This window comes from Radiomyces spectabilis (assembly GCF_025331425.1).
Source record: "Radiomyces spectabilis strain NRRL 2753 chromosome Unknown BYT42scaffold_11, whole genome shotgun sequence".
NCBI classification, from domain to species: Eukaryota; Fungi; Mucoromycota; class Mucoromycetes; order Mucorales; family Radiomycetaceae; genus Radiomyces; species Radiomyces spectabilis.
Genome location: NW_026251936.1, coordinates 917,198 through 932,557, shown reverse-complemented (window position 1 = coordinate 932,557; position 15,360 = coordinate 917,198). Strand labels below are relative to the sequence as shown.

Here is a 15,360-nt window from a genome sequence, read left to right as displayed (position 1 = left end):
ATCAAATGTCCAGTTTACTGGCTTGTTGGTGCACACAGGAAACCAATGACATAACAACAGTCAACAAGCATTTAGGCATCACCATCCCTTGATTTGCCCGATGTAAGCTCATGATGTACCTCCTTTAAGTACAGCTATTTGTCATTCGGTACAATGGACACAGGGTGGAGGGTAAGGCATTCCAGTTTAGGAATTTCTCAGCTAAAAAAATTGAGCTTTGACGTTTCCAATGAAGGCGTTAAGCCGAACCAATCTTATTGCACGCAATTTGAAAATAATTCATACGCTGGAAATACATATAATGTCCCGACGAGGAAAAACGATGAAACGGAATCAGACTCTGAATTGTAAAAAACAATGGAATGATGATGGATAAAACATATAATGAAGAAAAGGAAACACCGGGAAGAAAGAGAAGCAATAAGGAATGCTGAATTAAGGTTGTGGATGGCGGCAATCTGTTGCTGAATTACATGAGGGTTCTTTGTCTTTTAAGACGGCCTATGAAGAAGGAGAAAGTGATTAATTATTTGTAACCCAAACAACCAATTTCCTTACTTACGTGGAGGTCGATTTTTATGTTTGGACGTTTGGTCCGGAGGTTCTTCTTTCACGTCTGGGGCTTCAGAGCCATTGTGTGCCAGTGGTTCACGAGGATCTTCAACCTTTCGTTTCCTGTTTCCTGTTGTTTGGTTACTGGCATCTAGGAGTATTCCCTTTGCTGATGAAACTTCTGATTGCTCGGTTTCATTGATGGTAGTGATGGGGGCGTCGCAATGGAGCACTTGGTTCTCTGTACGATCAATTTTGCTCACGACAGCTTCTTGATTTTCATATTGATCCTGGCTGGAATCGATGCCCTTCAGCTTTTGAAGTTCTTCGACCTGCATTCGAAGCTGTAATCGTTGAGCATCCATTTCGGTTTCGAGGTCCTGCACGTATGTCTTGTGATATTTTTGGTTGACTTGAATCGTGCGTTTTAGACTGTCCATTTCCTTCTTATCCTCCTCGATCGTTCGTTCACGTTCCCCAATGACTTCAATCAGAAATGCCGCTTGATGGGCGTTATCGGTGTACATGCGCTTGATTTCGTCTTTCTTGTTCTCAATCGTTTTTTCACGTTTCGCCACCGTTTCTTTCAGTTGCGCAATTTCTTCACCCTTTCTTTTGGTGATGAGGGCGACGTCATCGTCGTGTTCCTTGGCGAGCTGTTCATACTTGGTGACCCTTTCATTCAGCTGCGCGATTTCTTCATCTTTAGCTTCGGTAATGAGGGTAATTTTCTTGTCGTATTCCTGGATGACCAGCTCATACTTCGTCATCTTGTCCTTCAGATAGGCGATTTGCTCCTCTTTTCCTTGAATGGTGCTACTCAGTGTAGCCATCATCTTGCGGGAATTTAAGATTTCGTGCTCCAACATCTCACTTTGCTGTTGCATTTCCAACGTTAATTTCGCCACTTGTGCTTCCTTCTCGCGCCTCTTTTCGGTATAGCTCAATACTTGATTCACAAGAGCATCAGCACCATCGTCATCGGGTTGACTTGACAACGGTTTCAATTGCGCTTGCTGTTTTTCTTCATATGCTTGTCCTTTGTATTTCTCCAGTTCGTGGGCGCTTTGTTGGCATGACTCCCTCAAATGATGTAATTGATGTTCCCAAGCATAGAACAATTCTTTGGACATGCTAACTTGATCTGTTTCTTCATTATACTACAATGGCAATGATTAATACATTGCCGAAGAGAGAGCTCTTAAAATAAATGATGATGAATTTAATTACCTTGACTTCTGCATTGAGCGTTTTGTCAGAGTCTTGTAAAGCGCCGACGTGATGATGACAATAGATAGGCGCATTAGTTCGCGGGAAATTGATAATATGTCTGGCGAGAATGGCGCTCTTCAAAGTGGCCAATGTGTCATTGTGATGAGCCTCGGCGGTGGAGGCAGTGGCCAGAATGCATGTTTGGGTATGTCCACCCAATGAATCTTTGAGTAACCATGTGAGCATGTCACATCTACAAACAAGCCACAGATATTATACACATTGCGTTAGATATATTATCACCAAGTATAGAAAAAGTATTGGGGAAAATTACCTGTGGGAGTTGGTAGGTTCTGAGTTGGCAAGTTCCTGGATGACAGTTTGAAGGGTCAATAAGCCCTTATTGACAGAGGCAGCTTCGTGTTGGAAAATAGGACGGAAATGGCCTTCGTGATCTATTTCAGAACCAGCAAGGTCGACAAAGGTCAGTTTGCCGCTCCGAATGATCGCCTTATCGCCGACAATGTCTTGAATATTGACTTTAACAGTCAAAAAGCAGTGGCCACGGCTACGAATAAAAAAAAGAAATCAATTTTTGCTTCACGTGAAAACGGGACCCAATCGAGTTATTCCTGCTTACTTTGAAGTATTATGCGAGCGCGTGGCGCCGATGGTTCGCAATCTCATGCCATGACAAAGAATGACAAGACCTTCATCAGCAGAATGAATCAATGGTTCGTTGCATCCCTGGATCGTCGCACCGGAAGTAGTGGGATCGAACTGAATTTCCGGATTCAAGTTGTCGTCATGAACTCTGAGCAAATCGTAAAGACGATCATCGTACAGCTCGACAGCAGAAATTTGGACAGAAGCATTATATTTGAAGAGTCGCAAGTTTTCAAAGAGTCTGTAGAGGGTTCGAGGCACCATGCCTGCGTCGATAGGACAGTTTTTGGAAAATTCCTCCATATTTCCTTGCATGGTGAAACTAACGTAACGAAAAACGTGGGGATTAAAAATAGTCAGTTAAGGTTATCGGATGTGGTATCGGCCAATCATAAACTGTTAGACCACTTACGATTTGCCAGAGCCGCTTTGTCCGCAGGCGATCACGGCGCAGTTATAACTATGAAGGAAAATAAAAATCAGTAACCACTGAAACGCATAAAGTGCACGGTCATTCAATTTATTACTTACCCGTTCATGATTTGTTCAATCATAGGTTCAGCCACCTCGTGGAAAATGGATTCTTGAGAGGAAGATTGATCAAAGACATGATCAAAGGCATAGCATTCTTGCTCATTGCCGAACAAGACTTCTTTTTCAGGAGAAGACGGGTTGGCCTTCAAAGTAACGGGAGAAACCTCATTGTCGTCACCATGGAGATCACTAGAAACCAAGACAATGAGATCAAAGTGAAACGGGCAATGGGCGCAAATGGCATGGTAGCAAATTTACCGATAACGCAGGACGACTTGGATATTCTTGGCCTGTTCAACCACCTGGTTGGGCAGAGGCACAGAAGCAGAGAGCCACGAGGGTAAAGTCACGTGTTGGAACGCGTTGAAAATACGGGTGGTGAAGGATTCGCAGTTGGAGCTTTCGCAGTTGGAGGTAAAAGGGTGCTTAAAAGACCACATGATAACGACAAAGAACACGAAAAGTATGAAGAAGTGGGCGATTTGGGCGTTTCTTTGCTGTATCGAAAAAAAAAAAGGTGACTCGGAAAACGGTGTCGTCATTGTCTCCTAATCACCTTTTTCCTTGACAGTTTCATCACGAAAAGTGAGCATCGGCGGAGAATCACATAATGAGGGTGCATTATTTCTGTCGGTCCTAAAAAATTATGATCCATATGCTGTGGCGTGCGAGTAATGCCAACAAAAAAAGCTCACAAATTGAGTTTACTCGCAGTTAAGCTTATTCTATTTCCTCAATTGACAATTACAACATATCACCTCATACTAATAGTAAATACAAGATTAAGCGGTGTCGCCTGTGTTGTATCTCATTGAGCTGGTCCTCCATGCCACCTTCCAATGCGTGATCCGAAGTGCACGCAGCAAAAGAATGAGAGAAACGACACGATCACCCACATATATCACCCATTTTCTGTAACTCATAGTAATTTCGTTGTACAGTATATCACGATACATCATGACAAAATGTATGCTGCTGTGTTCAATAAAGAAAGAAATATCCTAATCAATGGACAAAATTGTATAGGATTCACTATTTACGAGTGGGTTTTTATAAAGTATCAGCTTTATCGATGCGATATTATAGTCGACTTTTTCATCGTTCGACCCTATTCCGCTACCAATGGCAACTCATTAATAGCCGACAACTGAGCCATGGCAAACAAGATGCAAAAATTTATAATCCAAATGGTCATCAATTGATGGAACAGCGAGGCGGATACAGTTTTATTGACGAGATTGAGGAATTTTTCGCAAGATGGATTAAAAGCATAAGATATAAGCGAGATACAAATACTGTGAGATATGATGAAATATTTACAGCAATTTCGAAAGATGGGTTAAGATAGCATAATATATAAGTGAGATACAAACGTTGTGAGAAATGACGATGAAATAATTTAGATGGATGAATAAAAAAGCATTAGTTTGATACATGCTGAAAAAAGTAAAACCCAGATCGAAGAAATATGAATTGACGGGATGCTAGGCATTGGGCCCGGGGGGGGGGTTCTACATGGGATGCACACCAAACTGTTCGCCACCGCATACGATCCCAGCCCACTTTCCTCATTTACTACGCCGGGGAACTCGCCGCACATCACCCACCTTGCTTCCGTTCCCTGTTACAGCCTGTATCGCATACGATCCGCCATTATTGCAGACGCTCACCTGGCGTATCTTCTCTTTGACATGCACACGATCAAGATTCACCGGGGAGCGGGGCTCAATGGACGGATGCTTGGCTTCGGCCAAGCATCTCTACATAAAAAGTTCTCGGCCTAGCTAGTCAATCTGCTGCAAACATTGTTCCCTTGATTGCCATTCCGGTATTTACTTTTTCTAACATATAGTGAGCGCCTTGGGATCGTGTCATGTCTCATGCAAACTGGATCGGAATCGCGCAGTGGAATTTGGCATGGTGAACCTCGCTCGGCGAGATCCGTACAAGGAGAACCCGCGTAAATGTATCGGTCGTGTAACAGGGATCGCTGCGACTACTAAGCCCAGTATGCACCCTTCCTTTTTTTTCCCCCTTTTCTTTTCTTTTTCTTTTCTTTTTCTTTTTTTTTCTCTTTTTTGCCTAACATATGAGGATCCCGTCAGTAAAAAAATTCAAAAACAAAAGAAAGAAGGAAAGAAAGAAAAAAGGTCACAGTATACTGGTATGCGGTATGCCTCGCTGTTCGGAAACATGCTTCAGCAGAAGAAGCTTCTTGAATGTGGTTGAGATGACTGATAGGGGATATTCCGTCCTCCTATCAATCTTTTTTCGAGTGGTCGCTATGCCTACAAGAGGTTAAACAGAGACAAATAAGCAAAGAGAATGACATTAGGCCGCAATCAGTAAAGTACGTACCAGCTCGATGGCAATTGCGACCGACTATCGGGCGGAGGTTTTTGCAGCCAACCAATTTGGCTGCATGTCCACGACAGACGAAGCTTGGACGGAAAAGTCTGTGGTGGAGGCTGCGATTTCGGCACCAATGTCATTGTTGATGGCTCGTTTATCGTTTCTATCTGTGGTTTTGAGAGAAGTCAGGACACTATTCCTTTGACAGAAATTTGTGCAATTACCTTGTTCTCGCGTTATTTGTTATCCGGTCGACAGACCGGATGGACGTCACTGGATGGATCCTTCCTCGCAACCGATCCATTCGACCAGTTTGTCTTGGCGGTCAACGTCCACCCAGTCTACAAGTTCATCTTCGGAGTTTATCTGCATCGGATCATTGACGTATACAGCTTCCTCTTCTGCTTGGTGATCATTGCCACCGAAGAAGCTTTCTTGTTCGTCGCCACCTTGTTGGAAGCGGCTTTCTTCCATGGCTGAGATCAGTAGCGGGTAAGATGAGAATGTTACTAGATTACTTGGACCTTTGAATCGTGATTCAGGGTAATCACTTCATGACCAAATCACAGCTTTTCTTTTGCTTACAGTGGGATTGAGGGACATTCAAAGACGTCTGGCGTTTTTTTTTACATGGCTGCTGTTGACGCAATCCCGCGTTGTTGATATTGACGCGCAATACAGCTGATGCATGTCTTCCTCAGTATTTTCTGAAAATATCTCCCTTCCAAATCCGTAAATAAAGCGACAAGGTCATTGCCATACCTTTATACTAACCTTATATATATATATATATATATATATTTAAAGCTCAAAGCGCTATTCTTAACAACATGGAACGTTTAAACAAACTTACTTTGTAAGTTGCTGATCCATTTCGGTTGGGGTTCACGGTTTGCTAACTAATGAGTAGAAATATAGAGTGTGCCGATGATGCCATGGTTGAGGCCGCTCCCACTTTTATGAAAACGGTTGACAATGTCATCTCGTTTCTCAAGCGCAACGCCATGAGCCGTATCGAAAGCCGTGATTACGTGCGCAAACTTACTCTCTTGAAGATCACTGTTCAAGAGAAGGTTGACGCGGCCACTTTGAACGTTGACGCTCCGTTCGTGGCTTACTCCGTCCCTTCCTCTGCCTCTTCTGTGTCCTTGGCCGCTGCCCTCTCCCGTGCCCTTTCTCCTGTCCCTTATTCCGTCCCTTTGCCTGGTGTCCCTTTGGCCAGTGCTCCTTCTTCTGTCCCTTCTTTTGTCCCGCCATCTTTTGCGTTTGCTGGTGTTCCTTCGGCTGGCGTGTCCTCTGTGGCTGGTGCCACTACTTGTGCTCCGTTCGATGTGCCGGCTTCGGTTTCTTCTGTTGACGCCGCTTCTCCTGGTGTGTGTTTGGCTGGTGCCACTTCGTCTGCTCCTTTCGTTGCGCCTCCGCCCTTCCCTTTCGTTGCTGTGTCCTCGGCCGATTCTGGCCCATTTGACCCACAAATGACAGTCATTGGCGTTTGTCTCTCGGGAAGACCAGCCTATCTTTGAATTGCTCATTATCAGCCTCTTTTTTATTAAGTGACCTTGGGAGCTTTTGTTACAATCGCCTTGACAAACATAGGCGTCACCCAGCAACTCCTTAAAACGCGCATTGACCCCTCTCATGAACCCTTCATCTATGCCACACAGTGGAACATCACCCAGACATATTGGTGGCCCCGCATTTGCGAAACCAGTCTTCTATCGAGGTATCCGGCAGTTTGTGATTTTTGATCCATGTTGCTGCTGCATCGATCAATTTACTGCCTGCACAACTACGAATGACTTTCAACGTGTGCCTGAGTGATGAGTATTATGTGGAGTTGCATGAAGTCTAGCTCTCCGATACCAATCTCCGTCTAAAGTTGATTGCAAAAACAATCGATCGTGGTTCACTGTTCATTGATATTTGTTGGAAACCCAAGCAGAACAACTGCTTATGGAATATCATCGAGCTTATGCATATTCATCGAAAAAGTTGTACAAGTCTTTCTTTGACTACATGATCAAGAAGTTTACTTGCTTTCGTACTGAGTATGAATGGATGCGCAGGGTTGCCAGTAGCTCAAAAGCAGTAATCAAGATACGAAATAAAAACAGAACCTTACTGGATCAAATTGATTAACAATCACAAAATATCAATAATGCTATTCTAATAAAAGTTCGACGGTATCTTTGGCCCTGTGTTCCCTATCCACATATTTATGCATCCGTAAATATGTACCTTTCATGTCCACCCAGGATCCAGCTTGTTCTTCGTAGCTGGCTGAGGAAGTCACAGCTTTTCTTCTTGCTATTTAGCTGCGGAATCTTTCTTATTCGGTATATCATGTTAAGACGCGATGCTATCTAGGTATAGTACGGCTGTTGCTAAATCATACGACAGGGTCTACACATACGACGCCGATCCTTCCAAACCCAGATTAGCCGTCTCGACCTTATCCTAAGCATTGATGTTATTTTGATCGTATTTTGCGAGTGTAACTTTGAGTTTCTATTCTGTCCATTGTGGTTCGCTTCAGGAGAGTGAGCGCTTGCTCGACCGTGGTCATAAAATTAGGAGCCGCTTCCGACATTGCTTCATCGGCGCACTCTTCATCCTTACTTAAATGATCAGCAAAACCTTGTGATCACAAAACAAAATCATTCACCAAATTAGTGCAGGTGTTAAGCTTTTTTCATATTGTTGAGAATGGCGAATTAAAGATTTGCCTGAAAAAGACATCAGATATGAAGCCACAGCGATGACGATATCGCTTTACTGGCGTCTTGCGAAACCACCTAACAACGACACTCCTATCCATTGGCGCCGACCTTCCATAGTTTGTACTACAGTGCATCAAACAACGCGAAATCTCACAAGATACATTGGTTTACTGCTTACATGGAAAGACTATGTGCATGCGCCGATTTCTCTTGTTTCGAGCGCATAAAGCCCATTTCTCCGACATTGTCTCCGCAGGAACATTAAAAGCGGAATTACAGTCGACGGTGTGTAAAATATTTCCCTGCTTATTATCGTTTCGAGGCCTGCAACTGTAACGTGCTATCATTGTGAATAAACATATTGATCATGTATCTTGGATGAGGTACCGTTCGTTTATTTAATTTAAACCTTTCATTTCTTGTTTTCTTGTTCCACTGGGGTGTTGAAAAATCGAAATTGCGGGGAAACCACTAATTACAATATTCCTCACACCAAGCCCGTCTCTCGGCTTTAGCGTAGTAAATCTTTCATTCTGTCAAAAAGAGTATCCTGCTTTACTCATATCACAGTCATCTGTCACTGTGAGAGAAAGAATTCCTATACGGACGGGTATCAAAGACCGGGATGAATATTTCCCAGGGGCTGGTAATTGTATAAATGCGTCATGGTTGTCTAATACAGCGATGAACTTGTACACATTACTGCTGGCATTCAGCTTTTGCTTCGATGTGATAAAACGTAATCCCCATGAAGGGTAACGTTTTGTGTGTCAAAAAGTTTGCTCCGAGGATGCAATTATTTGATAAACGGCGCATGAATTGGCCAAAGTCTCTTATTCTTTTATCCGTTATTGTATGAATGGTCCAGACGATGATCGAGTAAAATGACTGAGCTCGGCAAAAAAAAGATCTAATGTGTGACAGCACCATGATAACAAAGAAGAGAACTCCCTCACCGTCACCCCTACGTTGAATGAAGATGACGTTTTTATCTGTACTTCCCTGTCTAAATTAGTAGGCTCACTTCCAAAAAAGAGTCAAGTGACCAAAAGCGTTGGTTGAACGCAAGAAGTATAGGTAAGACCGGAGCGGAATCCGCACCACGAGATTATTCCAGACGGTCGGATAAAAGTACTTTTTGCATAGACACTGGAAGAGGTGGGGAGTTATATGTCCGCCATGACAACGTATATCACTATTGATACGAATGACTCAGGTACGGACAGGTTGCTCGTCAATGTCTGTCAACCGCCGGTTATCATTGGTGTGGATTCAAAAGTTGGAGCAAAAAAGTACGCGATAGAAAATTATACTCGAAAAGAGACATTTTCTTTTTATTGCCGTGGATCACTTTGAAACGGACCAATCGGATTATGAATTTTGGCCTCAGCAACCATTCTCCTCAGTTGGGACTAATCCGTGAGGTTCCGCTCGACTGAGATTTAACTGCCTGTCAGAGTAAGATTGTTTGCCAATGTCATCCTGCAAACGTTTGAAAAGTAGTAACAATGACCATAAATCTGGACAGCTTGGTTATTTGGAATTTTCAATGGGCTCCTGATATAAAGCAAATTGTATTCATCGACGATGATGCATGATGTTCCTGTCATCGAAACTCCACCGCAAACTGGGGAAATACGCTAGCGCGAAAAATGCAAACTCAGCGAATAGAAGATTAACCTAAATGCTGAAAAATGATGCAATAACTTGCGCTTCTTCGGGCATTCATTCTTAATCGCCTTATAAGCATTGAAGAAAAAAAATTAGACCGAAAAATACCAGAACTGAAATTATTGATTTGTGGTGTCCGCTTTACATACTAGGTCATGTTAACAAAGACCTTGCAGACTTCCATTCATTTATTGGAACCCGTCCTTTACCTTGAAAGCAGTCAAGACACGCCTACCGTTTTACGTGGAGTGGTGAACCTGGACCTCAAGAAATCACGAGCCATAGAATCGCTTGACGTGTACTTCGATGGTCAACTAGAAACACAATGGATTGGCAGTAAGTATTTTTCCCAAGGCTCACTTGAGCTGGCGATATCGGTTTTGTTTAGTTACACCTTTTTCTTTTTTCTTTCCTTCTAGGTGATTCGAAATGTGAACAACGTCGTACGAACATCGCACACCAACGCATTGATCTTCTTCGCGATACACCGGGATCGGCTTCTGCTCTTGTATTGAATTCGGGAAAGACTCGCTTCGGATTCGAGATGGAGCTACCCGAAGGACTGCCAGAAACCGTCGAATGTCCAAACATACGAGTGCATTACCAAGTATCGGCCGTGGTCACCTTTGTCAATAACCGTCGCATTTTGCAAACTGGAAAAGCACCGGTAAAAAAGACCGTGCAGCGATCCAAGACATTTGTAAGGCTTGCGCGGCTGCCCTTTGAAGACATTCTGCTTGGCGAAAACTACCGTGCGCTCATCGATTCTCGAAAGCATCTGTCAAAATGGTTCCAGTACCATATTATCATCGATAAGAAGGCTGTTGCCCTCGGTACCTGGCTCCCCGTCACAGTGGGTCTGGCACCCACAGTTCCCGGATTACGGATAATGCATTTCTGTTTACAAGTGATTGAACGTCGAAGCGTGTGCCCTGACAAATGGCATACCATTCAGACTTGCCACATGCTGCAACGAGCTTGCAGCACTGATCCACAAATCCCTAACTGCGATTTGGACGAGCCATGGCAAGGCACCATCCACTACAAGGTCCCCGATGATCGAAGCTTAGCTCACTCCACGCAACGTTACTCCGGCTTCCGTGTTAGCCACATGCTACTCATATCCATCATGATCTCTTTTCCCGAAAAAGGCGCTCTCAGCTTGACCAAACGAGGTCAGCGCACCATCACTTTTCAGACCGACATCGACCTGCTGGACCGTTCGGTGGGCGTGCTCGAAAGGAACAATGCCATCATTTTACCTTCTTACGATGGACCCTCGCCTTTCACAGTGCGAGACATGCTGTTCGGTAATCCTGATACAAGTGGCATTTTTCCCCCTGCGTATCATGAAATTGCGTGAAAACTATGAGCTTCCTTGTCAGCTACCGTGACCCTTCATCATCCCTTTATAAGAACCATGTAGTTGGTTCGACAAATTTCACATTTGTAAATAACCATGATATTTATACCGGTAAATAAAACATACGTTCTATTGCTAATGCATCACAAAACAAAAGAACAAGAGATGGTTATGTCCTCATTTTGAATTCGAAAATCCAATACTCTTCGGCATATCTTGACATCGATTTTCTTCCGTAACTTTTTCTTCTTTTCATATAATTTATTCGTCCATTGCCCGTCATTGACGAAAGTGATAGTATGGCGTAAGTGGAAGTGATGGAAAGTCCATAGTATCTGCCACCGAGAATGAAGAACACGAACAGAAGCTTCTTGGCTTTCTATCAAACCCGATCATATAAAGACCTGACCTTATTAAAGAAGAGATGGAAGTTGTCCAACATAAACAGGCTTAAATGTATCATTAATGTGCAACGTGAGAAGCGTGTGAACATTTGCACCAAATGTGGCCTTGGAGGCCAAAAAGATGAAAAATCAAAGAAATGCCCTGAAAATGCCAGGAGCAAAAAAAAAAAAAAAAAAAAGTCGAACGGTAAATAGCTCTTTAGCTGCGATCACTTATATTGCTAAGCTATTGTGCTATCATTGTTTAGAGAGGAAAAAAAAAAAAGGCACGCAAACTGCCATAGCTGCAATGTTCGTTGCATCATTATTGGATTTGGTTGTGAGAGTGTTTCAATGCGCTCTTGTGCCCAGTTGATCCGGGTCACCCAGACGATGCAGTACCTGATTCGTACACAAAGAAAATGACATCCTTTTTTTTGTACTCCTTCTCCCCAAAACCTACTCGTACAAAACTTCTCCTTCTACTGCTTTCTGAATTATATTCACTTTAACACCTACCGACAACATCTAGACGATGAAAAAGCGAGACTCCAGTCCAAGGACATTATGGAGAAAGCTAAAATCTCCAGAGCGGCATCTACCTAAAGCATAGAAGAGGTCGATGAGCGTGGCAACTTTGAGCGCCAACCAGCCTCTGGAAGGCCAGAAAAGCTGACGAGTCGTGACAAGGGTCACCTTAAGCAATAAGCACTGAAGAACCGGCGAGTTCCCCTTCGTGAAATCACCCAAAATGTCGCAGGTCATGCCCATGATAACATCGTGCGCCATACTCTGCATGGAATGGGTTAATTTTCGCGAGTGGCCCACAAGAAACCTCACCTGACACAACTGCACAGATTATAGAAGAGTGTCCATCAATTTTGCGCGTCAGATAGACCTCAACCCAACCATCCGTCACACAGAAGTCCGCTGCTCTTCTTGCCAGCAACTAGGGCATCAGCGAAGCAGCCTTTTGGCATGCCCATTCAACCCAAGAAGACTGATTATGAGGGAAGCGAACGAAAACGACACTGCAGAACGCATCCGTAGATTACGTGGATCCGCTGATAATACGGAACTGCCCGGTCGACATACCCTGGGACGCATGGAGGTTGTGTAGTTTTGCCAGGCACACATGCGGGCTCAAAGGGAGCATGTGTGGATCGATCTCCAGTCCGCATTTCCAGTTTTGTTGTGGCGAAGATACGATGGTTCTTCCGCCTTTGGAGCCTGCGCATCCAGCTATTGTCCGTCTCCTTCGCAGCAACACCGAAGAAGCAAGAGATTTCCGTGAGCAGATTCGCGCCTACAATACGAATCTGAGCTTTACTTCGGTGGGTGCTCACATCACCATGCTCCGACCACCGTCAATGACCAAGCACAATCCCCGAAGACGATTGCAAGACTCGGTATCCTGTAGCGAGTAGTCTAGGTGACCTAAAGACAATCATAGGTTACTTGTTAAGATATGCCAGCTGATGGAAAAAAGTCGAGATTCGGCATGAGCAGACTCTCCCTGTCTTAACGTTGGGAAATGCCGCGTTTTCAATGACCCAAAGGGGAAAGGTTAGCGGCATTTCCCATAAATCCGCTACATTACTGAAAGCCGAGAGAAATGGCAAGCTAGTGGTTCTCGGCATTGATGAGTATAACACATCCAAAGTACGTAAAAGAAAAAAAGAGTATCTGAAAAAGGAACTAAAGAAGAATTCCTTTAGGTTTGCTCACATTGCGGCACCAAAACACTCAAACAGATCAGAAGCCGCCAAACAAACACTTCGCTGTTCAAGGTTCTTCAATGCAGTTCATGTCACAAGATTTGGGATCGAGACATCAATGCTAGCAGAAACATACTGTTCCTCGCTCTTGCTGGCATCTTTGGAAACGAAAGACCAGCTGTATTCATCCGAAGCAATGACGATGAAGAATAGTAAAAACAATTTACCCCTTGTGCCTAATATTGTTTCGTGTTTGCTGATGCCAAGCAGGTGCCCATTTATCCTTTTTTTTATTTTTTTAACCAATACGTAGATTATTTTTCTCTACGTTTTTTTTTACCTATTTTCCTTTCTTACAATTTTTACGCCTCCTGAAAAAAAGGAAGGCGATAAGCATTTTAACATAAATGTTAACTATAAAAGAAATCTCTCAACTTAAAATCAGGTGGCAGATACAGGTAATGTAATTCATCTCAGCAATTTCCATTTTTCGACCATTGGTTTCCTTTTTGCTTGGAAAAAAGACGCCGAAATAGTGGAAACATTGCACTTGGCAGTTGAATTGAAATCACCAGGTGGAAGGCTATTGGACAGGTTTTAGTGTCAAAATGAGGAAATCCAAGAAATTGCAGAAAATGGAAAAGGGTTCCATGCAAGTTTGATACAGTAAATACCGGAAAGCCTCACAAAGCATATTTTATCGATTGTAGATGTATAATGCGGATTATTTTCATGTTATATGTCTCTGGGAGGGATAGCCATTATATGTATACTCTTTCTTAGCAATAAATTAAGTTGCAGTAGTTGACTAGAAAGCGACCATCTGTGAAAATTTTCATGCAGAAAAATTCACACGTAAGGATTTAGGCTCAGCAGGTGGCGCCTCTATAAAAATGTTTCCCCAACTTGTTGCAAACGAACCAACCAAAAAAAACCTATGCAAATACAGCCTTCTCCCTCTTCATTTGCTTGTAATCACCATGAACTCTTCAACAGCCGAACATGCTGGACTACGCTCCAACTCCATCACATCGACAGAGAGCAAGCATTCGCCATTGCGTAAACTGGACATGTGCTCTCGTTCAGAATTGTGCGAAATGCGAGATAGAAACGAACAATTGCTCAACGATCGGTAGGGAATTCAAAAAATTTTGCAGGGTCAACCAGTGACAACGATAAGCTGATACAATACGTATATAGGTCCGTAGTCAATACGTTACCTGACAAAGGTGACCGACTTCGACAAACAAACGCCCATATTGATGAATTACTGATGGAAAAAAATGACGACGAAATTCTATCGGAAAATCATAACTCTCAGTTGACGAGGCAACTACAAGATATGAGTATCTTGACCCCCCGGCAAAATGCCAGAAAGCGTTCAGTGGATCTGGCAAACGCACAAGCACGATCGAATGATTATGTCTCTGACAGTCTCTTACGTCGATCATCCAGACTGCACAACTCACCACCTACAGCCGCAGTATTCATGAATTCTTCACCGCCTGAAAAGGTAATTAAGTGTGGCTGTCAAAAGTATTGGTAGAGTTAAATTGACACGTTTGAAAAACAAATGCTTTCCTTAGGCCAAAGTCCGCATGATGACATTAGCTGAAGCGATAGATTTGGAAAAGCAGCAGAATCACCATTTACAGGTAAGGAATGCAAAATCAACTGGGAAGCGCCTTGCATGTTCTTGGACATCTAAAGAGGTATATTTTGCCCAAAATTCCAATAGAGAGACGATGCACCAAGAAATACCCGACGAGCACCTCGTAGTCTCGCCCAGTCATTAAGGTAGTTTGCCCTTGCAATCTTGTGATACTTGTTGCTTCATTAGCACTGCTTTTACTTACTTGAAATTTTATTAGTTCAACGATGACCGAGATGCAGTTGGATCCTGAAAGCCATCCGTTAGAACGACAAGACGACGAAGAATATCTTAGCGACGATATAGAGGAGATGCGAGTGTCCAATTCTTTCTTTGATGATGAATTTGACAATGATCCTGAAGTGACCCAAGCCTATCTGTAGCGATATACTCCTCTCCCACATTTGTTTGTAAATACATCTACGAGAAAAAAAAAAAAAAAAAGAAATGGCAGATGTTTTTTTCTTCATGAAAACGCTGCACCATCATAGTAATAAGGATGAGAACATGGTTAATTAGGCACAGCTTATTAATTCCA

General features: G+C 43.2%; 6 protein-coding genes across 6 annotated transcripts; 4 read left to right on the top strand and 2 right to left on the bottom strand.

The window, feature by feature from the left end:
- Positions 1-248: 248 nt before the first annotated feature.
- On the bottom strand, positions 249-3,533 carry BYT42DRAFT_607279 (P-loop containing nucleoside triphosphate hydrolase protein). The gene is made up of 8 exons (XM_051571171.1): positions 3,223-3,533; positions 2,962-3,153; positions 2,843-2,890; positions 2,405-2,752; positions 2,099-2,332; positions 1,783-2,017; positions 563-1,712; positions 249-501 (listed from the first exon to the last, which is right to left on the bottom strand). The coding sequence occupies exons 1-8, from the start codon at positions 3,504-3,506 to the stop codon at positions 470-472; spliced, it is 2,523 nt and encodes an 840-aa protein (XP_051420670.1). The 5' UTR covers positions 3,507-3,533; the 3' UTR covers positions 249-469.
- Positions 3,534-5,346: 1,813 nt separating this feature from the next.
- Positions 5,347-5,790, bottom strand: BYT42DRAFT_548494 (uncharacterized protein; the record flags this gene model as incomplete). Its single annotated transcript, XM_051566015.1, has 2 exons — positions 5,347-5,515; positions 5,591-5,790. 2 exons carry the CDS (start codon positions 5,788-5,790, stop codon positions 5,347-5,349), a joined length of 369 nt encoding a protein of 122 aa, XP_051420669.1.
- A 356-nt stretch (positions 5,791-6,146) lies between these two features.
- BYT42DRAFT_616738 (uncharacterized protein) lies at positions 6,147-6,839 on the top strand (the record flags this gene model as incomplete). Its single annotated transcript, XM_051572106.1, has 2 exons — positions 6,147-6,172; positions 6,227-6,839. 2 exons carry the CDS (start codon positions 6,147-6,149, stop codon positions 6,837-6,839), a joined length of 639 nt encoding a protein of 212 aa, XP_051420668.1.
- A 2,926-nt stretch (positions 6,840-9,765) lies between these two features.
- Positions 9,766-11,182, top strand: BYT42DRAFT_581038 (uncharacterized protein). Its single transcript, XM_051569576.1, has 2 exons — positions 9,766-10,043; positions 10,127-11,182. The coding sequence occupies exons 1-2, from the start codon at positions 9,863-9,865 to the stop codon at positions 11,068-11,070; spliced, it is 1,125 nt and encodes a 374-aa protein (XP_051420667.1). The 5' UTR covers positions 9,766-9,862; the 3' UTR covers positions 11,071-11,182.
- A 1,445-nt stretch (positions 11,183-12,627) lies between these two features.
- Positions 12,628-13,664, top strand: BYT42DRAFT_647458 (uncharacterized protein). The gene is made up of 2 exons (XM_051572709.1): positions 12,628-13,115; positions 13,172-13,664. Exons 1-2 carry the CDS (start codon positions 13,096-13,098, stop codon positions 13,482-13,484), a joined length of 333 nt encoding a protein of 110 aa, XP_051420666.1. The 5' UTR covers positions 12,628-13,095; the 3' UTR covers positions 13,485-13,664.
- A 487-nt stretch (positions 13,665-14,151) lies between these two features.
- BYT42DRAFT_548491 (uncharacterized protein) lies at positions 14,152-15,205 on the top strand (the record flags this gene model as incomplete). The annotated part of the gene is made up of 5 exons (XM_051566014.1): positions 14,152-14,303; positions 14,372-14,684; positions 14,758-14,826; positions 14,910-14,968; positions 15,043-15,205. 5 exons carry the CDS (start codon positions 14,152-14,154, stop codon positions 15,203-15,205), a joined length of 756 nt encoding a protein of 251 aa, XP_051420665.1.
- Between the last annotated feature and the right edge of the window lie 155 nt (positions 15,206-15,360).